At 43.4% G+C, this 24,192-nt stretch overlaps 1 protein-coding gene across 3 annotated transcripts in view; it reads right to left on the bottom strand.

Annotated features, from left to right (window-relative positions):
• The window catches only part of LOC101939760 (interferon-induced GTP-binding protein Mx1-like), a 41,305-nt gene that overhangs the window by 1,938 nt on the left and 15,175 nt on the right, over window positions 1-24,192 (bottom strand). For all 3 annotated transcript variants that reach the window (XM_065577574.1, XM_005304461.3, XM_005304460.5), the window contains exons 2-13: window positions 23,007-23,088; window positions 19,300-19,492; window positions 18,601-18,738; window positions 17,497-17,651; window positions 15,662-15,800; window positions 14,133-14,331; window positions 11,216-11,294; window positions 8,813-8,935; window positions 6,536-6,680; window positions 4,400-4,558; window positions 2,375-2,451; window positions 190-432 (exon numbers count right to left, since the gene is read on the bottom strand). In XM_065577574.1, the coding sequence (XP_065433646.1) occupies window positions 190-432; window positions 2,375-2,451; window positions 4,400-4,558; window positions 6,536-6,680; window positions 8,813-8,935; window positions 11,216-11,294; window positions 14,133-14,331; window positions 15,662-15,800; window positions 17,497-17,651; window positions 18,601-18,738; window positions 19,300-19,492; window positions 23,007-23,060 (1,704 nt within the window). In that variant the 5' untranslated portion in view covers window positions 23,061-23,088. The remainder of the gene's footprint in view (window positions 1-189; window positions 433-2,374; window positions 2,452-4,399; window positions 4,559-6,535; window positions 6,681-8,812; window positions 8,936-11,215; window positions 11,295-14,132; window positions 14,332-15,661; window positions 15,801-17,496; window positions 17,652-18,600; window positions 18,739-19,299; window positions 19,493-23,006; window positions 23,089-24,192) is intronic.

Below are 24,192 nucleotides of genomic sequence, written 5' to 3'. Positions count from 1 at the left end.
CATAAAGGTCTTCTGTGCCCAGTACTGTTAATCCAATATTTACTCGAAGCACTACTACTTTCTTTAAAAAAAATGCTACGAGTAAAGGAATCACCCCTCTCCTTAAATTTCAGCTGTCCATTTCCACCCAGGTAATTATGTTCTACAAAGTAGGACTGATGGGGGGAAATACACAGACAAGAAACTCACCTTGAAATATGCATTCAAGTGATAAGCCATTTCATCAATGGAATACTGTTTTTGAGATGCAATAGACTTAACACGAGTAACAGCAACACCAAGAGGGAGGACTTCAGTAGTTTTTCTAATTTCCTGTAAATCCTCATGGTAAAGACTGTCCTGACAGTAAACGATGCGTTCCATTTTGAACTGATTGGCAATTACAGTTTCAGCTTCCTCCTCTTGTTTTTGTTTTATGTCTTCAATTCTAGTCTGTGATTTAAAAATAGAAGACAAATCAATAGAGCAGACCCAATACCACCCAACAATTTATAAAGCGACTCATGACTCTTAAGCATCCATTCAAATGTATCTACTTCCCCAAAAGAAGCAACAGTCAGCACTGACCTCAGTCTGTAGAGGCAAAGGGTCCAATCATGACAAAGGTGTTATTAGACACTCACTGAATCATCAACCCCCGCTCAAAAAACAGCTGTAGAGCATTTTCCACTCTAAGCATAGATCCAGATACAACCTACATTGTATCTCTGACTGTCAAGGCAGACATGAGATACCAAGCTGACTCAATACAGCTTTCCTCTGCTAGACATCAAAGCCACCCAGAACAACAAGCCTCAGTGATTTCATTCGCAGGCTGCACAAAGCTGTAGTCAGCTTGGCTGGAAATGCAGAGGGGCAATAGACTAATCTGAGCCCCCCCACGTCATTACTAGGTTAAGCTCATCCCACAAACACACACTCAGGAGCAGGGAGATTCCCACTTTTGAAGTCAGATGCAAAGAATGAAGCTATACTACCACCCTGAGCCTTTCAGACCACACTGAGAATGCAGATGGAGTGAGCTGGCAAAGCAGCAGCTGCACCTTCCACCCAAGTCTTTGTGACACCTTCAGAGTCAGGAATCTCCTCTATGATTAAATTATGCATCTATTAACAAACAATCTCGCATTGAACGAAACTAAATAAAGTCAAGGTCTCTGCTAATTGTGCTTTGTATATCTGAGGCAAGACCTCACAGGACAGACTAACTGCCAGCCTACATGTGAAGATTGCTGTCAAAGGGAGAATTGGTGGGACAATCAGGGAACCAAAGTCCTACAAACTATGCATCCAGTGGGACTTGATGAGTTTAACTGTGATTCTGGTCTCAGCATAATTCTGGAGTAACTCTATGGAGGCCTGTGAAGTTACACTTGTGTAAAACCAGTTAAGTGAGATCAGAATCAGGCCCATGCCATCAAGTTCATAGCATTATTGTTCAGCACCCTCACTTTTATAGATCTATTGCTTCACTATGTAGCTTTACACCATTCGCTGAATACAGTGGTAGACATTTTACCAATCAGTGGGAAGTTATACAGCTAGACAATAGATTGACCAAGAGTAAAGATAGTTCTAAGCACATGCAATTAATGATGATTTAGGTATAAGATACCATAAATCAGTGGCTCTCAACCTTTCCAGACTACTGTGCCCCTTTCAGGAGTCTGATTTGTCTTGTGTACCCCCAAGTTTCACCTCACTTAAAAACTATTTGCTTACAAAATCAGACATAAAAATATATAAAAAAAAAAAGTGTCAGAGCACACTAGTACTGAAAAATTGCTCTCATTTTTACCATATAATTATAAAATAAATCAACTGGAATATAAATACTGTGCTTATATTTAAGAACATAAGAATGGCCATACTGGGTCAGACCAAAGATCCATCTAGCCCAGTATCCTGTCTTCCAACAGTGGCGAAAGCCAGGTGCCCCAGAGGGAATGAACAGAACAGGTAATCATCAAGGTGATTCATCCCGTCGCCCATTCCCAGCTTCTGGCAAACAGAGGTTAGGGACACGATACCTGCCCATCCTGGCTAATAGCCATTGATGGACCTATCCTCCACGAACTTATCTAGATCTTTTTTTAACCCTGTTCTAGTCTTGGCCTTCACAACATCCTCTGGCAAAGTGTTCCACAGGTTGACAGTGCATTGTGTGAAGAGTATTTCAGTGTATATAGAGCAGTATAAAGAAGTCATTGTCTGTATGAAATTTTAGTTTTTCTGACTTTGCTAGTGCTTTTTATGTAACCTGTTGTAAAACTAGGCAAATAGATGAGCTTATGTACCCCCCAGAAGACCTCTGCATACCCCTAGGGGTACATGTACCCCTGGTTGAGAACCACTGCCATAAATAGCCCCTTACCTTAGCTTCTTTGAAAAGATAGAAAAAGTTCTCAAAGTGTTGCATGGCAATTTCAGTAAAAGTTTCTCGTACAAGCTCTAAAAAGAGAGAGGAGGAATAACTATAATTTCATGTTATCAGCATAAATATAAGAACTGTATGAGTCATTAACAAATTGGGTTCAGCTGTAGCTTAAATAATGTTTTAATTTGAAAGCTTCTTGGTTTCTGCATTTCTATTCTGTGTGGGTGATGGTTTTGTGATGTGTATTATTTTGTGTTCCAGGCGGTTATAAATGTTTTCACTTGCAAATAAGTTGAATAAAAATATTTAAACTTAATTATAAACTTTAAGTATTTTCAGTTCATTCTCCTTTGAGGCCCTAGTCTAGCAAAACTCTGTTAACACATTCTTATCTTTAAACACTTGAGTAGTCCAATCCATTTGGGGATTTGGAGCCTGGGTATGGAAGACTTGTAGCACTGCTACTAAAATCATATTGAGTCCATGGGTCCTGTGGAGATTGTAATGGCATTTGCACGAAACAGAGTAAAATGAATTTGACACTTCCACCAAAATTATCTGCATCATACTTCCACAGTTTGTAGCAATATATTGCTACTTTAAATTTGATACAATTTTAGTGATAACTCTCTAATCCAGGGGTAGGCAACCTTTCAGAAGTGGTGTGCCGAGTCTTCATTTATTCCCTTTAATTTAACGGTTTCATGTGCCAGTAATACATTTTAACATTTTTTAGAAGGTCTCTCTCTATAAGTCTATATTATATAACTAAACTATTGTTGTATGTAAAGTAAACAAGGTTTTCAAAATGTTTAAGAAGCTTCATTTAAAATTAAATTAAAATGCTGATCTTACTAAAATGCTCAGCCCACTGCCAGCCTGGGGTTCTGTTCACCTAGACCGGCAGCTGGCTGAGCGGGGCCTGCAGCCGGGACACCGGCTGGCAAGGGGCCGGCAGCCAGGACCCCAGAACGGGGGGGGGGGGGGGGCGTGAGCCAGGACCCCAGACCTGGGGGGGGGGGTTCAGGGGTGAGGGCAGAGGGGGTGTGGGGGGGTACAGGGCAGAAGGCTTGGGGTGGGGGAGTTCGGGGTCAGGGCAGAGGGCTGGGTGTGTGTGGGGGTACAGGGCAGAAGGCTTGGGGTGGGGGGGGTTCGGGGTCAGGGCAGAGGGCTGGGTGTGTGTGGAGGTACAGGGCAGAAGACTGGGTGTGAGAGGGAGGTCAGGGCAGAGAGCTGGGGGTGTGTGGAGGTGCAGGGCAGAAGGCTGGGTGTGTGTGTGTGGGGGGTTCAGGGCAGAGGGTTCTCGACTCGTGGAGGTGCTCCCAGCCCCCTGCCCTAAGCGGCTCATGGCAGGGGGCTGGAAGGGATATACCCTGTTCCACCTCCTTCCCCAAGGTCCCGTCCCTACCTCTTCTCTGCCTCCTCTACAGAGCAGCGAGCACGCTGCCACTCGTCCCCCTCCCGCTCGCAAGGGCCATCAGTTGATCGGCAGCAGGGAGAGGGAGGAGGAGGGGCAGGAAAGCACCACGCTGGGGGAAGAAGCGGGGGAGGAGGGAAGCTTGGCTGCTGCAGGACCAAGCTTCTGCCTCCTGCCCCCGCAGGGGAGAGCGGTGGGCGAGGGGGCTGAGTGGGGCTGGGGGCTGGGACCGCGGCAGGCAGCAGCGTGCCACTCAAAATCGGCTTGCGTGTCATGTTTGGCACGCGTGCTGTAAGTTGCCGACCCCTGCTCTAATTTATACTATTCTCCTACTTACATTTAAAAATATGATTTGGTATTTATGGTCTCAGTGAAAACATTTGCATTTGTATATTTGATTTGAAGCAGTACGTGGGAGGATTGAATATTTCAATATTTTACCAGTTAGCTACACTCCACAAGTTGTAATTACCATCATTCTGATTGTAGCCCCAAAACTCATCTGCCCCCTAAAAACTTTCCATATGAATTAAAGCTAAGCGGTTATAAAAGCAGCTAAGTGAATATGGTCAAAGTTTATGGCAAACTCAGTGAATGAAACTCACCAGTCACTGTCTTCAGTATCATGATAGCTGGTGATTTCAGCAGCACAATTTGTTGTTTCACAATGGCCTCAAATGTCTTGTAATTGATAAAACCTGGGAGCTCTCTTCCACGATAGTGATTTTCAAAGCCCCACACTTCTTCTTTCATAATTTCTTTTACTACAGCAGTGAAAACAGCACTGTTATTTCTAATAATGCGAGATGTGTTTGTTTTTATACTAAAATCTATGTGAAAAGGCCTGGATTTAATAAGTGGCTAAAACTATTTCTTAGTTCTCATGTGTCTATTTGGATGCAAAACAGCTACAGCAAACCTCAGGTTAGCTTAAGGAATAAGACGATTGTAGATATAAAGTTTTGAAGCCTGTAGTGCTGTAGATATTTGAGGGGGCAGAGTTAAAGTCACTGCAGGAAGGATCTCTGAATTGTCTGAGTTGTGTGTAACAGGCTGAGATACCAAAGGGGCCTAAGGCACTTGGCTATCTACCTCCATTTGACCATTTTAAAAACACAGCTTATCTCAAATTTAACATTACAGTAATGTTGTTTAGCATGCAGAGAGATTCACAATCACTTTTGGAGTAATTGACAGGCTGTGTTACCTTTAGCAAGCCTGGGAGCCAGGGGAGCAGAGCAGGCTGGGGCCGGGTCACTCCACTTTCCGCAGGAAGTGGCCAGCCCCTCTTCCCCCCGTCCCCCACGGAGGCCTGGAGCCAGCCCCCCCGCACTCCTCCCTGCAGAGGCCTGGGGCTGCGTAGGGCACCAAAATAGCTAGGGACGACCCTGGCAAACTGGCATTCCTGGAGAAGTATTAGCAAATAAATCAAAATTCTGGAGTACTGCAGGTAGTGTGTGTCTATGACTTTGGTAAGTCAACTTGCTAACAGTCATGGAAACAAACAGCTCGAAACAACCCAGGAATCTAACTTGCATCTCTGCAAGGATTTAATTTCATTAGCCTTAATTTTTAGGGCTGGTACAACTTCAGGTAGAACAGAACTGCGAGAGTAGAGATCATTAAAAGTAGTGACTGGGTCACACTAAACTCTGTAATTAACACCCGTACAATTTACACAGTCTTGGATCCAGATTTGGAATTTGTCCTTTGGACTAATCTCTAATGACAGATAAGGGCCCCCCAACAAGAACAAGCCGGTCCATGCAAGCAGACCTTTGTGCCCATATGGAGCCCCATTGATTTCACTAGGGCTCTGGGCACTCACAGATGTCTGTCTGTCAGACAGGGCCGTCCTTACCCATACACAAAGTACACAGCTCCGTAGGCACCAGGAAATTTGGTGCACCACATTTCCTGGTGCCCTGCGCAGCTGCATACTGCTCTGCCCCTGCCCTGCCTCTTCCCACCTCTTCCCCAAAGCCCCCGCCCTGCTCCACCCCTTCCCTGCCCCAGCCCCACCTCTTCCCACCCCTGCTCCGCCCCAGCCCCGTCCCCACTCCCCTGAGGACAGCGGACAGGTCTGGGCCTGCACTCACTGGTGGCGGGAAGTGCAGCGGCCCGGCCCCAGCCATGCCGCTGGTGAGTGCTGGGGGGTGGTTTCCCCTGTCCCCCAAGCCAGCCCCACTCCCCCCCACGGAGGCCTGCCCTCCTCCCCCCCCATGGGGGGACTGCATAGGGCCCCAGAATAGCTAGGAACGGTAGGGTTACCATATTTTCAGTGTCCAAAAAGAGGACACTCCACGGGGCCCCGGCCCCGCCCCCAGCCCCGCCCCAACTCCACCCCTTCCCCTGCTTCCCGCGAACATTTGATTTGCGGGAAGCCTGAAGCAGGCAGCAGGTAAGCTTGGGGGATGGGGGGAGGAGGCACGGCCCAGTCTCCCCCCCCCCCCCCGGCGTCTCCAGCCTGGCTCGGCTCGGGCCCTGGGGTGCCGGCCCCAGGCCAGCCCCCGGCCGAGCACCGCCGGCCCGGGCCCGGCCCCCGGCCCAGCACCCACGGCCCCGCATGTCCCGATTTTCCCGGACATGTTCGGCTTTTTGGGATTTCCCCCCAGACGGGGATTTGAGGCCCAAAAAGCCGGACATGTCTGGGAAAATCCGGACGTATGGTAACCCTAAGGAACGGCCCTGCTGTCAGCGCAGAACAACTTTCAGGCCAAGTGCCAACATTTGGTGCTTACCTTTCAGTGTACTGTTATTAATATCGGTTTCCCATTCATTAAAGACCTTGCGAACTTTTGTGAATAGTCTTTGTTTTGTTTTATCAGTTACAATTTCTTCTCCTTGCACTGAATTCATGATGTCCTGGTTAAAGAGTTTGAGTTTCTGTAAAGAGACAGGAAATTGTCAGTTAAACAACACTCAGGGGACTAAATTCAGACCCTGAGCTGTTTGCAATGATACATAACCCAAACTTTGCAGCAGGGAGGGGAAATGCTGAAGCAAATGTTACACACTGCTCCCTGCAAAACTATGGAATTCACACTCTGCAGGTTGCCTGTAGCTCCAGTTGTGGAAGTGACATTCTGAGATGCAGTCGGAGCTCATAGGCCATGCAGTCTGAGCACTACTGTGCTGAAATACACAGCTTATGACCTGCTGCTGATCTGAGGACATTGAGGTTCAGTGTTTAGGGCAAGGAGGTGGCCTAGGGTTCTATTCCCAGCTCTGCCACTGACTTGCTGTGTGGTCTTGGGCGGGTCACTTCATTTCTCAGGGTCTGTTTCCCTCTCATCCTTTGTTTGCCTTGTCTATTTAGGTTGCAAGCTCTTCTGGGAAGCAAATATCTTTTAGTCTGTGAATGTACAGTGCTTAGCCTAATGAGGTCTTGATCTCAATTTGGGCTGTCCTAGATGCTCTGGTAATACAAATGAATAACAATAATCCTCCTGGTTTCCAGCAGCTAAATTTCATCAAAAGAAACTAAAAATATATTGGAGACTAAACAAATTTATCTGAGCATAAGCTTTTGTGGGCTACAGCCCACTTCATTGGATGCATGTAGTGGAAAATAGAGTAGGAATATATATATATACACACACACACACACACATACCGATAACATGAAATAATGGGTGTTACCAAACACACTATAAGGAGAGTGATCAGTTAAGGTGAGCTATTATCAGCAGGAGAGAAAAAAAAGAACTGTTTGTAGTAGTAATGAAAATAGCCCATTTCCAGCCACTGACAAGGAGATGTGAGGAACTGTAGGGGGGGGAGGAAGGCATGGGGAAATAGTTTTACTTTGTGTAATGACCCATCCACTCCCTGTCTTTATTCAAGCCTAATTTAATGATGTCCAATTTGCAAATTAATTCCAATTCAGCAGTCTCTTGTTGGAGTCTGTTTTTAAAGTTTTTTTTGTGGTAATATTGGCCACTCGATTACAGACCTAAAAGTCGCACTATTACCACAAAAAAAACTTTAAAAACAGACTCCAACGAGAGACTGCTGAATTGGAATTAATTTGCAAATTGGACACCATTAAATTAGGCTTGAATAAAGACGGGGAGTGGATGGCCCATTACACAAAATAAAACTATTTCCCCATACCATTTTCTTCCTACTCTATTTTCCACTACATGCATCCGATGAAGTGGGCTGTAGCACACAAAAGCTTATGCTCAAATAAATTTGTTAGTCTCTAAGGTGCCACAAGTACTCCTGTTCTTTTTGCGGATACAGACTAACACGGCTGCTACTCTGAAACCTAAAAATATATTGAATACTTCCCTAATGTTGTTTTTCCATGTAAGCAATTGCTGTAGCAGAATGCCGTGTTATTCTGAATGTGAGTGGAAGTGATGCACAAGGCAGTCTCTGTATTAAAATATAGCCACGCCGGATTTAAAGTTTGAGAAGCTCTGTTTTAGCACACATCCCTGATCCCTACTCACTGCACACTGCTGGGATTGTTTGAGAAGTGGCTGTGAAGAGGTAGTATGGGATTACCTGGGCTGGTTAGAATACAGGTGGAAAACAATGTTGTTTTTAAAAATCACTGAAATTTTGTGCAAAATATTATGGCCTTGTAAATATGGAATACAACTACTTATTCTTGATTTCTATTACGCCTTTGCCTAATACAGCATCTTCTATTACCAGCGACTTTCAGTGCATTGATATAATTAATGCAACCAAATGTAATTCACCCATTGTATTATCAAAGCTGACATTGATAAAACAGGAACAATCTTATTTTTAATCTGGTTTATTTTATTGGTGAGTAAATATTCTGTATTTATGAAGACCGGGAATTGAGAGTAATGCTCATGGCCTAGTTCTCCTATGTTAAGAAAAGTGCATATGGATGTATCTGTAGTTAGTGATTTCATGAAGCAACACACTGAGTACGCAGCCTAGAAAGAGAGACCAACTTGCAATATCCACACAATTCCAAATGCCAACCAATGGTTTTTATTTAAATGAGTTACCAGATCCATATTTATACTCACATCTACTAGGAAGAGCATCTGCTCTTCTACTGATTCTGGCACACCTTTGCCATATGTTTGTAGCTTGTTGTTTGCCACCCGGAGTTTGTCCTTTATCTGATTTTCTAAAGTTGGTAGTGATTTCTGTGGGGAAAAAATAATAGAATCATAGAAATGTAGGGTGGGAAGGGACTTTGCGAAGCCATTAAGTCCAGCCCTCTGTCCAGGACCAAGTAAACCTAGACCAACCCTGACAGGTGTTTGTTCAACCTGTTGTTAAAAACCTCCAGTGATAGTAATTCCACAACCTCCATTGGAAACCTGTTCCAGAACTTGACTATCATTAGAATTAGAAAGTTTTTCCTAATATCTAACTTAAATCTCCATTGCTGCACACTGAGCCCATTGCTTCTTGTCCTACCTACATTGGACATGGAGAACAATTGATAACAGTCCTTTTTATGACAGCCCTTAGCAGATTTGATGACTTACCAGGTCCCTCCTCACTATTATTTTCTCAAGACTAAAAACATAGCCAGTTGTTTTGGTTTTTTTTAAACCTTTCCTCATAGGTCAGGTTTTCTAAACCTTTTATCATTTTTGTTGCTCTACTCTAGACTGCCTCCAATTTGTCCACATCTTTCCTAAAGTTTGGTGCTCTGAACTGGACACGGTACTCCAGCTGAAGCCTCTCCAGTGCCAAGTAGAGAAGGACAATTACCTCCCATGTCTTCAATCTGACACTCCTGTTAATACACACCCGAATGATTTAAGCCTTTTTTGCAACTGCATCACGTTGTTGACTCATATTCAATTTGTGATCCACTATAACCCCCAGATCCTTTACAGCAGTACTACCACCTAGTCGCAGTACTACCACCTAGCCGGTGATTCCCACTTTGCAGTTATGCATTTGTTTTTCCCTTCCTAAATAAAATACTTGTCACTTGTCTTTATTGAATTTCATCTTGTTGATTTCAGACCAATTCTCTAATTTGTCAAGGTCATTTTGAATGCTAATGCTGTCCTCCAAAGTACTCGCAACCCCTTCTAGCTTGTTGTTGTCCACAGATTTTATAAGCACACTTTCCACTCCATTGCCCAAGTCATTAACAAAAATATTGACTAGTACTGGACCTAAGACTGACCCCTATGAGGCCACACTAGATATGCCTTTCCAGTTTGACAGCAAACCATTGATAACTACTCTTTGAATACGGTCTTTCAACCAATTGCGCACCCACCTTATAGTAATTTCATCAAGACGACATGTCCCTAGTTTGCTTATGAGGATGACATGTGGGACTGTGTCAAAAGACTTACTAAAATCAAGATATACAATATCTACTGCGTCTCCCCTATCCACTATGCCAGTAACATTGTCAAAGGAGGAAATTAGGTAAGTGTGGCATGATTTTTTCTTGACAAATCCATGTTGGCTATTCCTGATAACCCTATTATCCTCCAGGTGCTTACAAATTGAAAAGAAATAAAACAACTGGTAAGATGGTCCCAAGTAAAAGGTTTGGTTTTTCTTTAGTGGGGGGGGGGGGGGAACCTTACATGTATAATACTACATGGAACAATTATAATTTTCTACTAGCGATTTTCTGAAGTGAATCCTGGGTCATCACTAACCTACAACTGAAAGTGTGAATTGTCACTTGGTATTAACAAGGTGAGGCAAAAATGTTTTTATCCGCAACCCAATCTAAGAGAATAGTGTGCAAAACCTCTGATTAGCCAAGACTATTTTATCCATATATAAGGCATTGACATAAAGCTGGTATGGATCTCCTAATCCCCGGTTTAAATCAGGGGATACATATAAAAATGTACTTAATGCTTCTTACAGATCTGTAAATTGCTTTATGCTAAACCAGGGGTTGGCAACCTTTCGCATGCGGGTTGCCAGGGTAAGCACCCTGGCAGGCCTGGCCGGTTTGTTTACCTGCCGTGTCTGCAGGTTCAGCCGACTGCGGCTCCCACTGGCCGTGGTTTGCCGCTCCAGGCCAATGGGGGTGGTGGGAAGCAGTGACCAGCACATCCCTCGGCCCGTGCCGCTTCCCACTGCCCCATTGGCCTGGAGCGGCAAACCGCGGCCAGTGGGAGCCGCGATTGGCCGAACCTGCGGACGCGGCAGGTAAACAAACCGGCCCGGCCCGCCAGGGTGCTTACCCTGGTGAGCCATGTGCCAAAGGTTGCCGACTCCTGTGCTAAACTATTAGCTAAAAATATGAATTTATGAGAAAAGGTCTCCTTTATATTTATTTTCTACAAGCTAGTTAAGGTTTCAGAAAGTTCTGACCTGCTACTACACTGCTTAAATAAATATCTTGGCAAAAGAGCCAAACAACATTTGCTCTTTCGTGTGTTCACCAAATAGTTTTTTAAAGAGCCAGTAGTCCAGGTTTGCTAACTTACATTAATGTGCTCTATCAGTTCCTGTGTAAGTTTCTCTGCCAAAAGTGGGATAGTAGCTTTTCTTTCTTCCAAAAGAATACTGAAAGAGATTAAAGAATACAATAAATAATATCATCCCAAAGAATTCCTTCTTTCATCCCAAAGGATTCCAGAGTACTTCACTACAGTACAGATACTGACCAATCTGGCCAGTTATATACATACTTACTAATAGTATTAAAAATGGTCAAATTATTTCTTGCAAGTGTGCAAATAACATTTCCAGCATGAATTTTTGGAGAAATAAAATGGACCTAGGCGCTCTCAGAAAACTTTATCTGTGACCAAGACCTTCTACAGCAGAGGTGGGCAAACTGCGGCCCTCCTGCCTGGCCCCTGAGCTCCTGGCCCGGCAGGCTAGCCCCTGGCCCCTCTCCCCTGTTGTTCCTCCTCCCCCGCAGCCTCAGCTCACTGTGCCGCCAGCGCAATGCTCTGGGCGGCGAGCTCCTGTTGGGCAGAACAGCTGCAGAGCCGCGGCCTGACCCGGTGCTCTGTGCTGCGTGGTGGCATGGCTGGCTCCAGCCATGTGGCATGGTTGCCTGTCCTGGGGCTCTGGGCAGTGCGGCTGTAGCGCCGCCAGCCACCGGTGCTCCAGGCAGCGCAGTAAGAGGGCAGGGAGTACAGAGGGTTGGATAGAGGGCAGGGGAATTCGGGGTGGTGGTCAGGGAGCGGGGGTGTGGATAGGGATCGGGGTGGTCAGAGGGCAGGGAAGGGGGGAGTTGAATGGGGGGAGGAGTCCTGGGGAGCAGTCAGGAAGGAGAGGGGGGGTTGGATGGGGCGGCATGGGGCGGGCAGGGAGGAAGGGGTGGTTGGATGGGGCAGAGGTCCCAGGGGGATAGTCAGGAATGAAAGGAGGGGTTGGATAGGTGGCGGGGGGCAGTCAGGGACGGAGGTTCCAGGGGCTGTCAGGGGACAGGGAATATGGGGGGTTGGATGGGGCAGGAGTCCCAGGGGGGGGCCCGGGCCATGCCTGGCTGTTTGGGGAGGGCACAGCCTTCCCTAACTGGCTCTCCATACAATTTCGGAAACCCGATGTGACCCTCAGACCAAAAAGTTTGCCTGCCCCCGTTCTACAGCATCTGTGATCCTCAGGGATGATGGAGCTATCAAAGACCAGGGTGAGATTAATGGACCTAGAGAGAAAGCCTCCTGAGCTGATAGCCATCAGTGGAGGCATTCCCTTCAACAAGAGCTGAGAGCAACTACAAATCTGGCTGCTCTGGAGACAAAAATGAAAGCTCTCCCATTGTTCTTGTAGAACTAACAATAAGAAATAATTAATTAATAACCATTTCACTCTGTTCCTGAAATGGAAGAAGAGAAGCAGAACACAGGTTTCTCTTCAAAGCAGTGTGGCCTATTGGATGGAGCACTGAACTGGGACTTGGAGGATGTAGATAGAGCTGGGTAAAGTTTTTCATGCAAATCATTTTTTTTGTTGAAAAATGTAGATTCGGGTTCGCTGAAGCAATTGGTGAATTCAGGTCAACTTTGGCAAATTGTTTCAGTCAATTTTAAAAAAAGTCTGGAAATGTCAAAAAAAAGAAATTTTGGGGAATTTTTGTTTCCGAAAAATATTTTGTTTTGGAATTTCACTCAATGTATTTTTAAAAAATTATAAAAAAGATTAAAAACGCTCCAAAACAAATATTTTGTTTAATGTTGAATGTTTTCAACTCATTCATTTTGTCAGGAAAATAATTGGCGACGGAATTAAAAAAATCAGTTATTGGCACAGGACTAGACTTCAGTTCTGTTCCTGACTTTGCCATAGGCCTTCTGGGTGATCTGGGGCAGGTTGCTTCATTGTTTTCTGCCCCAGTTTCCCCATCTGTAAAATGGAGAGGATACTGAGCAACTTTGTAAAGCGCTTTGAGATCTATTGATGAAAGTATTAATAAGATGCTGATTATGACATTGTCTGTTCTTGGGAAGAGGAAGAAAAGAGGATTTTAGGTCTGTGTATATGCCACCCATGTGGATTTATGGAATTTTGTATGGTGCTCACACACCACAATGATGAACAGATTTTTGTCTCTGATAATAGAGATTAGCTGGTGGTGATGAATGAAAAGATTATTTTTTTATTCAGGCAGCTGGGTGCAGACAGGACTGTAGTTGTCTTTTGCACTGTAATTCCCAGGCTAAGTGTGCAACCAGATCTGAGCTGCCTCACAGTCCTGGCCTGGTCTAACCAGTCCTGGGGTGGAACGCCTGCCTACACAACATCAATATTAACACTGAGAATCACATTGTTTAGCTAGGTCCTCAACTACTTCAACTACAAGTGTATCAAAAGTCTCCACGCCATTGTCAGTGAACTACTTCTATTCCTGAATGAGTGAATTTACTCTGTTCTATATGCACAACAACACATGGCTAGACTGTGACTTCAGGTACAATGCTAAACTAGAGGTTGTGTGTAAGCTGCACCTCCCCAGGAGGCATTATAACCCAGAGACACACCGCTGAGTCACAATTCCTCCCCTGCTTACGCCTTCTCCTCCGCGGGTGGTAATTTACTGATGGCCATAACCACAAGTGAACTCCTGTCTATCCTGGCCAGTAAGGTGATAAAGCCAAGGCACCACTCACCTGCTCCAGTTGGGGTGTAAGCAAGCAAGTACCTCCACTTACTCCTGTGTGCTTGCACCCAAAGCCTGAAGAGCCCACGTAGAGGCATATACTTACTCCAGCTACTTCCCTTTGTGCATGCATAGTCCAACTCATAATGTGTCCCAATGACTGGTTTTAACCATTGTATAGATGTATAAAGGCATGCATTTACTCAATTTTCTGTGATTTAAAAAAAAAAAAAAAAAACTCTTAATAGGGAAAAACCTGTCCAATATTCAGTGTGTATTGATTTTAAAGCTACCTAAAATATTCATGCTCCTCAAAGAATTCTCTCTCTTTCTGAATTGCAGAGGCCAGTGTCAAGTTGTCATGGATGTCTTGCTGCCCACGACATTTAACAATCAAGTAGCCCTTCCTTAGGGGGATGCTGAGATTTCGGACAATGTCAACTACATCGCTCTCGGTTCCCTTGTCGACCAAATCGGGTTTTGTGAGAATCCCTGTGGAGTGACAAAAGAATTACTGTATTTAGAGAGGTGACACACTTTATAGATGGAAGCACCACTCGTGCTGCCACAGTTAGGACTGAGCTGACTTTTGCATTTAAAGCAGGGATCCAGCCTCCCCCCCCTCCAAATCACAGCATTTACTCTTTTTTTTAAGAATTTACAAGCAAATTGGTTAGTTGATGAATTAAAATTATTTTAAAATGGGTCCTTAAGAAATTTAACACTTAGTGTCCTATATTATCTGATATCCTGAATAATCTCAGTAAAGGAACAAAACAGAGTTTTCACCATGAAAGAAAAAAAGACAAATTCTAATGTGTCTTTAAAAATCAGTTTAATTTAACCTGGGGACACTAAAGTGCCTCAGTCATAACCATATAGCTTTTCCATGGCGTCTCTACAGGTCAGATTTAAGGTTGTTTGGGTGCCTTACCTGTGGATTTCCATACCCTAACATATTTGTATTTCTTCTAAGTTTAACCTTATCTCTGAATTTCCTTGGTTTATAATGCTTGGTTTTTGGATAAGTACATCAGTGTAATCTTTACTTACTGTAAATTACTGATCTCTTCGCCCAACCTGAACTCCATCTTAACATAGCTTTACTCTGGGAATTTATGTGTGTGTGTATATATCATTATCCACACACAGGGCCAGATCCTCAACTGGTATAAATTGGAGTAGCTCCATTGAAACAGAGGATCTGACCCACTGTCTAATATACTTCTTTTTGAATTCTTGATGTTTACTACCTTATTAATGCACTATGAATGTAGCACACTTGCACCTATGTCCTCTTTCCATAGATTTCTATATACTACACTATATATTTTAAAGAACTTGTGAGGGCTAAATGCCATGGAGTGCCCAGGAAAGGATTTTCACACAAGAGTATATTCTCCTTGGAGAGTCACTAAAATAAATTCCCAAATGATTCTAGGCTCACAAAGTATCAGAACAGACATTTGCAGGAACATTTTACAGAATAGGATAATGCTCATAAATTCGGGGGCAGGGGTTGGTCGCTCCTTTAGCCATTTTCCCCTAAAGCATTTGTGATTTTTTTTACCTGAAATTCAGATTCTGAAACGAAGCATTGATAGGAAAATCCTGTGTGGATTTCAAATGATAGCAAGCCCATCACCAAAATACAAATCTTTTGTTCCTTTGCTGCTTTCCTATGATTCTTTTAGCAACCTGGGTAACTGGTAGAAAATGCTCAACCTCTCCAGTGTTTATTACTGAACATTCTTTGCAAGTACAATGACTTTTTGCACAACCCAATCCCATTTTCTTTTTAAATATATGCATCTTTACTTACCTAGAGTTCTCTCCCCCTTAGGGTCCACCTCTTTAGCCATTCTTAGGGCCTCTGTAGTTGCAATATCCACATTACTTGGTACTACTACCAGATTTATAGTTTGTTGCTTACAAATATACTTTTTAATTAGATTTATGATCTGTAATGAAATAAGAAATGTAATAAAAGTGTATTACTTCACATAGGCTGTGGTAGGTAAGTCCTATTACAAGTGGTAGGTTTGGTTCTTCTAGAGTTCATAGCTTTCAAAGGAATTTAGCTCCCCCGCCCCCTGAATAATTGCCTAGGTGCATTATGGTGTTTTTTCACTTGCCTCAAAGCACTGAGTACTGCCGGAGGCACTGGATATCACTTATTGGTTCAGTGGTTTGGGTCCAGTACTGCAAAGTTTATGTTCCTAAAACAAGCTGGCTTGTGGTCAGATTTGCTAGCATGACATTAGTATTACAGATGTGACTATGGGACAAAAACTTACATGAGAATTTTAGAAGAACACAATACAGCTTGAAATCTTATCATCTAAAGGTAAAATTAAATGTGTTAATAAATATATGTAAACATACTGCATTTGACCAACTTGGACAACATTGTTTAAAAGCACAGAATAAGATTTATGATGGTCTTATTGTAATAGGTTTACAAGTCCAAGCAGGTACACTTAGAACTAAATTAGGAATGATTAAGCAACATCAAATTTTAGCTTTTTATGATGCTATTGAAAACTTGAAGATAACAAGTCTCACAATTTAACATTTAGGCCCAGATCCTGAGCTGCAGCTCAGGAGGTGGATGAGTGCAAATGAGTTTAACACACTTGTGTATCCCCTCAGTCTTGGGGCTGGTAGTCAGTGGACTGATACTGAGCATAAATTAGGGTAGCCTCAGAGTTGCTCTATTTTATACCAGATGCCCATGGCCTCAAAGGACCATGACTCTCAGGGGTTGCTGGGGCATAAGGAAGCCCTGAGCATGCCATTTTCAGATGTGCACCTTCTCTTCCCATGCATTTAAAATACTGTTTTGAAAGAGACAATGAGAAGTCATTTGCCTCAGTGTAAATGTCAGAGGGTCATTACAAAAATAAAAAAACACTAGATCAAAAATTTCAGTGAAGCCACACAAAGTAATTTCTGCAGGCTGACTATCATCCTCATCAGTGTTTGAATCAGAAAAGCTTTCTAGACCATTTTTCTTTCTTCCCCCAGAAGAGAGTCAGCTTTTGGGACACCACTGAGGATGTAAAGATCAGATGCTCTCAATTCTGGTTGAGTCCAAGGGAGATTTTGAATGGACAGAAAATCTAACAACCACCTTCTCCTTCAATTAGAATAGAGTAGGGAAAAGGAAGGATGGAAAATAAAAAGGAAAGCTGGAGGAGAATTAATGGGGATGGGCAGGAATGTGTTGGTGAGATGGCCAGGGCTCTACCTTCACTATTTGCCCGAGAGCTTCTGATAGCAAGTCCATTGCACCTTACGTTAGCACGTGCTAGGAATTTGTAATCCCTGTAACCAGTTCTGCTGAAACCTCTGCAAGGTGAACGAACAAACACACACACACACACACAGTTCCATTAGAGCACAAAGACATTTTCAAACAAATATTCTTGTCTACAGAATCTAGATTTTACCCCCCCTTTTGTATATGGCACATCCTTCTCAATGCTAGCACTTCCTCCACTAAAACCCTATTTTGTTATATCTTAATTCTTCTTGGTAAATTACATATCTGTCTGTTCTGTGCCATCATTAAGCAGAAGATTATGCAGATCAAGACACTTATTTCTTTTGCCATCATTTACCAGTTTCCCAGTCTAGAATTGCTTCATACTTTACCTGATTTCCAATGTCTTTTGGCTGATTCCCCACAGCCACCCTAGCAATCCCTGGCAGATCAATCAGTGTCAGATCTGGAACATTTGGGGAGCTAATTTCTAGGGAAATTAATTCTTGGCTAATGCCCACTCCTTCACCAGCCATTGCATCCTGGGCTAGAGGAAGGAGACACAAAAGCAAAGATTAGACGCTCGTCATGGAATTTAGACTAGAAAATGACGTGGATTAAGAAAAAACCTATTGCTAAATTTATTTCTATATAAAATGTGGTCTCAGAAAAGTTATCCCTTCATTTTAGCTTTGAAAGAAGATTTATAAATATAGTATAAAATAATAAAGATTCGTCTTCATTTTTTATACTGTAAAGGACAACAATATCCAAGACTTGGCCCAGGGAATAGCAAATATCAGCCTCAACAAACAGGAGTGTTACACCACAAGCTTGCTGCTAATCTGTCAGCATCCAGCATAAGTGTATGTCTGGCTTGAAGCACAGAGTAGAGCTGGGTGAAATTTTTCACACATTCTTTTAAGCGAGAAATGTAGATTTGGTGACACCAAAACATTTCACAAATTCATGTCAATTTCACAAAATGGTTTCAGCTAAAAATACATAAAACAAATTTCAAAACTAAACTCCCATTTTATTTCAAAACCATCCAAACGGCTGATATCAAATAAACAAGTTTCGAGTTGGTTGAAAGGAAATGTTTTATTTGACCTGAAACAATTTTTTTCCCCCAATTCACTGACAATTTTCAGTTTGACCCAAAACAAGATTTCCCCCCTCCCCCAAAATCACCACTGAACCAATAAATCTGTTATTTGGCCAGCTGAGCAGGGAGCCCACTTGCAAATGTTACTTATTGTAAGCACTATGCACTTATGGAGCTATAGAAAAGCGTAAGTGATGATAATGTCTTAACTAGGCACAAACATCCAGAACAGAAGAGTGAGAAATCCCCACTTTTTATGATGCCATTGCAAACACAGGCCTCAATCCTGCAATACGCTCCTGTGCCCACACAGACATCATTGCAGAATCAGGGCCACAAGGAAATACAAGATTCAAAGCATGTTATTTACGTCCCAGGTTACATTTACCTTTCCTTATTTCTTTTTCCACTTCAGAGGGACCATTCAATTCTTGGTTTATCTCCAAGTAAGTAATTTTTCCTTTCCATTCCTGCGTGTAATGCACTTTCTTCAGTTTGAGCTCTAAAGGACATCTGGTAACAATACCTATCAAATTAAACAAACATAAAGCACTAGTCGAGTATGAAGAATGAAACACGTTTCCCTCCTCTTTGGAAGCCATTGAAATACAGTACCAACATATTGTCTTTAGCTGATTTTCAACATGTATCATATTCAAAGGTACTACTACTACTACTACTTTGCCATTACACAATAGTAGGACTCAAATGTAATGTTCATTGCAATAATAGTCTTTCCACTGGAGTTCAAGGACCTCTAGAGTAGGCTCTTTGTGCTCTTCATCTGAAGAGCTCAAAGCTCATTACATAGGTGTGTAAATATATTGCAGTTATCCTCATTTTGCAGAAAGGGGTACCTGAAGATCAGGGAAGTGAAGTGAATTGTACAAGGTCACATGAGAAGTCCCTGGCAGAGCTGACAACATAGCCCAGGTCTCCTGCCTTGCAGCCCCATGTTCAGTCTCCCAGATCACAGGCTCCCCCTCATTTCAAAGCAGTCCTCCAGCACCTTTACAGAACAACACACCACTGTGACCCAGGGAAATATCAGATTTCGGATATGAAAAGCTGAGAGGTAAATTCTTACCACTGCCTCTAGGAAGAGCGACTCCGGACAGGGCTTCTAGAACAGAGCTTTTTCCAGAACTCTGGTCTCCAATCACTGCAATTGCTGGCAAAGCCAGGTCCTTTTCTACTCCGAGGGCTCTCAGGGAGTCAATGAGATCAATACAGGGACGGATTTTCTCCTCATATTGACTGCACAAGGTGTGTTCTGCTTTCTGATAAAAAAAAATTGCTTATAAATGGAAGAAGGACCTTGACCTCCAGTTTCAATAAAAGGTCTCTACAAATATAGACACAGTGTAAGTGATGAGATACTGTGACACCCAGTAACCAATGTTCACCACTTTTATAAGGTTATGATATATTTAGTGCAAAGTATGCCTTGAGGTATCATTTGAAAATTCATAATCTGCTAAATATCATCCTGTTGAAATGTGTGTAGCAACATTATGTGTAAAGTTGTAAGTTTCTACTGTATGATTCTTACTGAAATATGCTGTAGTTCTGGGTAACACCCACAAACCAGTTTCTCAGAGACAAAGACACACTGGTACACCAACAAGGTGTTAAAAAGCGATCACCAGCTTAAGCAGCCATTCTCCAGCATGGAAGAAGGTATAAACAAGAAATTTACATTTTATCTCAGAGACGGTTCAAACCTTACGTATACAGAAGGCTGTATGTCTGCACCCCTGGGGGAGGGGGGATCCTCAAAGAGGGGAGAGGAGTATAAGAATGGGAGACAATGACTGCCACATCACCTGTCCTCCTCATATCTCTCTGCTCACAGCATCAACAAATTCCTGAAGGAGATTGAACAAGGCGAGGGGTCTCAGGCTGGAAGGAGACCAGGCCTGTGAAATTTACTGCATCTTATGGTGAGACAGACCTTTTTGCTTTTATAGTATTAACTTGGTAAAGTTAGGAATTAGCTTACAGTTTTATCTTTTTATTTCTTTTTTAACCAATTTGACTTTTATGCCTCATCACTTAAAATCCATCTTTCTAGAGTTAATAAACTTGATTTATTTTGTTTTATCTAAACCAGTGTACGTTAGGTTTGAAGTGTTTGGGAACCTCTACTTGAGATGATAAGACTGGGGTATAATAATTTTCCTTTGTTGAAATGACAGACTATATATGAGCTTGTACTGTGCAGGAGGGTACTGAGCAGTAGAAGATGCACATTTCTGGGCAGCAAGGGTAGGACTAAGAATTTGCTGGTGTTACCCTGTACGTAATTCAGGAGTGGCTTACTAGAAACATTCCTATAATCCAGTGGAATGATTTTGCATGCTAAAAGCTGTGTGGGAGCAGCACCAAGGGGTGGAAGCTAAGCAGTGTAAAAGTCATCCCATGCTAGAGAGCTTGGGGGGGCGGGGTGGGGGAAGACAGCTGTCCAATGGTCCAGATTGTACCCTGGGAAACGTCACAGGTACACAGCATTATGCCAGGAGTTTTTTTGCAGCACTGTGCTATCAACAGCTCGGTAGTAAAAAGAGTGATTGCTACAGTGACGGATACTCCGTGAGACACTAAAATACATAATATTGGGAAGAACTGTGTATTCCATATATATATGTTGTGAATAACAAAACCCACATGTCTCAATATGTCAGGCTGGGAGACTACCTCCCTCCTCGTGCCATCCCTGCTGCAGTTGAAATGTATGGAGGTGCTTCAGCTAGACCCCCTCCACCTCAGGATGAGACAGTGGGGCAGCTGGCAGGGCCTTTTCCATGAGGACCGCTTCCCTTTGGAATGCACTCGGCTCCTCCCAGCTATTTGGTTCAGAACAGTCTGATCTGTTGATATTCAGAGCACCTTGGAAGGCTCATCTTCTTAAGAGGGCTGGTGAGGCTGGGAAGATTACTCAAGGGGTGGGTGAGGCATTGGGAAAATGGGGGAGCCCTTTTAAGCTGTTTCATCATTCTTGTCTGTGGTTTCTCTTTGTATTGATTCCATCGGTACTAGTGTTTTTAATTGCCATTGGAGATGCCTAATGCATCAGATAGGCACCCCTCGTCAATTTGTAGACCCAGATACATAAAGTAGCTCTGTATAGCCACACATCTCTGACACAAGGACAGTGTGGCATTTCTGTACAGATAAACAAGTCAAATACCAACCAATAGTGCTTTATAAAGGGCACTCACATTTCTCTGCCCCCAAAGCTCTAACATGGCTGTGCCCATCCCATTCATAGACTTAGACTTTAAAGTCAGAAGGGACCATCGTGATCTAGTCTGATCTCCTGCACATTGCAGGCCACAGAGCCTGCCCCACCCACTCCTGTAATAGACCCCGCACTTACCAGCCTCACACAATCCCTTGCCAGAAAGCCTCCCTGCTTATACCCCAATAATTATTTTAAGGTATTTCTCTGAATTTCAAAACAACTCCAACTTTGAAGGCTCATATGAAGATTATTTGGTGGCTTTTTCTCCACCCTTCTCTGATGAGCTTCCCTAAGTGACGAGGGACATGACAGAAAGGGGGCACACACTCATTCTAGTGCATTACGCTGCACAGTTAGATCAACACTGAGAGGTTCAAAGACTGTTAAGCAGCCTTCAGAAGTGCCCACAGTTATCGTCACCTACTAACTATTCAGCTGCCCAAGTGAAATGAGTTGGGGATTGCCGTCCAGCCCCCGACTGGTGTCCACTCCACAAAAGCAAACACCATGACTGGCACGGTTCTCTAGTTAGCATTCTCATTGGAGGGGCCTAAGTTGGAATCGCCATAGAAACTGAATGACTGTTTTACCCTGAGAGGCAGTCCCTGCAGAAAAGGGCTGGGATACATTGGCAAGGCCTTCTGGGGAAACGTATGCTGCTGCTGTTAGTGCCCACAGGGTAACTGTTCTGTGGCTAAAAGCCTTTCAGTCACTAGGGCTGTCATTCCAGCACCTTCCACGAGCACTAACAAGAACTGACAATACTGTGTAGTTACTGCACATACCAAAACAGATTTTTTTTAAAGCCGATACCCAAAGTGAGCCTGAAGACTCAAGCATTTTCTGTGTATAATTAATTGCATTTCTCCTACACAGCAGGAAAATAGCAAAAGTTCTTAAATAGCATGCACTGGGACTATTAACAGTTAGGTCTAAAGCTGGGCTTGCCTAGTGCAGGCGTGCTGGGGATGTGCAAGGACGGAGAGCCTTGTCAGTCACCCAGAGCACCCACTTGGGACCCCAGCAGAACGCTGAGATTAGTGCTCCTGGGAACAGCAGTAAGAGAAGAGGGCTCGCTAGCACAACTGGCACGACACAAGGGATCGTGACCAGACCAGTTGGTGAGATGGCCAGGGCTCTACCTTCACTATTTGCCTGAGAGCTTCTGGTAGCAAGTCCATTGCACCTTACGCTAGCACTGCTACTCAGCATGCTCCTTTCTCTAGCGCTACCTGAGGCATTCGGCCTGCATCAGCTCTGCCCAAACAGAACATTCCAGAGCTTCTCTGCTTGGAGGCACAGCTCTGCTCCTGCCTCCGAAGCTCTCCAGAGAGGAGGATGTACGCATATACCTAATTCTCACAAACCTCGTCGACTGATGATGAAACCAATGCCCAATACTATGTGCGTAGTTAATACAGCAGATTTCAGTGGAGCTATGCCCACAGTACACCAGCCAAATATCTGGTCTTGTATTCCATCAAAACGATGACTGTATAGTCCTTGCAAATGTTAGTGTATGGTCCTCCAAATATCTATTTGTCACTCACCTGTGCTTTGTTATTCACCATGGGAGATGGGGGTTTTTTTCTCTCCCTTGACATACTTCACTGGAGTCTTTGGGATGTCTTCCTAGGATAAAAATCAAAGTCATTAGGCCTTACAGAAAATATGGCCACATTTCATAATCAAAAGAGCATTGTTAATTTAGCTCATATACCAAGCTGCTAAGGTCTTATTAGGCCAGATGCTCAGCTAGTGTAAATTAGAAAGCTCCACTGAAATCAAAACACCAATTTACATCAGCTGGTGGTAGATCTAGCCCATTGTCTCCAACCTTACTCGACTAAATGAGCAGAAGTGGAGTAAATATTTAAGTTCTAATTAGTTCTACCTAAACTGTTGTTACACAGCATACTTCGTTTTATAAACAAGTTCTTTGGGCCTACTGCATAATCTTAGTCCCCCAGAATTATCAGACTTAACCACTGAACAACAGTGAGCAACTCTGGCCGTTATCAGCAGTGTCTTGGGAAGATCATAGGTTCTTTTATTGCTTCCTCCCCATAAGATATAGTAAACTAGGCCAAAATTAGGACCTGTAATAAGAATCCATATATCAAGATTTATGGTCCACCCAAATAAAGTTAACAGCACCAGCCATCATGATCATCATAAGAAATAAAACATTTACTTTGCAGCTACAAACAGGGTTTTTTTTTAGAAAGCTGGATATACCATAACATTCCTATTAAAAAATCTCAGTTTCTTTTGACAAAATATAATCTCACACACACATAAGCTATCACTTGATCCAATGAGGACTAATAAATTTAAAATTCTTAGCTACGTTGATTTATAGCAGTTGAGGATCTGCACCCCCTGCCTCCCCCTTTTTTTTTTAAAAGGAAGCTTACTAACTATTGTGACAGACCCAGACCAGTGGGGTACAGGAGTCTGGTAGAGGGCAAATATACTGGTCACTGGATGAGTAGTTTTCTGTTCCCTGAGTGACCAGAGCAGGGGCTGCACTAGAGTAATCAGGAACCTGCTAGAACCAGTTAAGGCAGGCAGGCTAATCAGGGCACCTGGGTTTTAAAAAGGAGCTCACTTCAGTTTGTAGTGCGAGTGTGAGGAACTGGGAGCAAGAGACACAAGGAACTGAGAGGGTGTGCTGCTGGAGGACTGAGGAGCACAAGCGTTATCAGACACCAGGAGGAAGGTCCTGTGGTGAGA

This window comes from Chrysemys picta, chromosome 1 (assembly GCF_011386835.1).
Source record: "Chrysemys picta bellii isolate R12L10 chromosome 1, ASM1138683v2, whole genome shotgun sequence".
Taxonomy (NCBI): domain Eukaryota; kingdom Metazoa; phylum Chordata; order Testudines; family Emydidae; genus Chrysemys; species Chrysemys picta.
The sequence above is the reverse complement of the archived record's forward strand: the minus strand, read 5'-3'. Positions and strand labels throughout refer to the sequence as shown.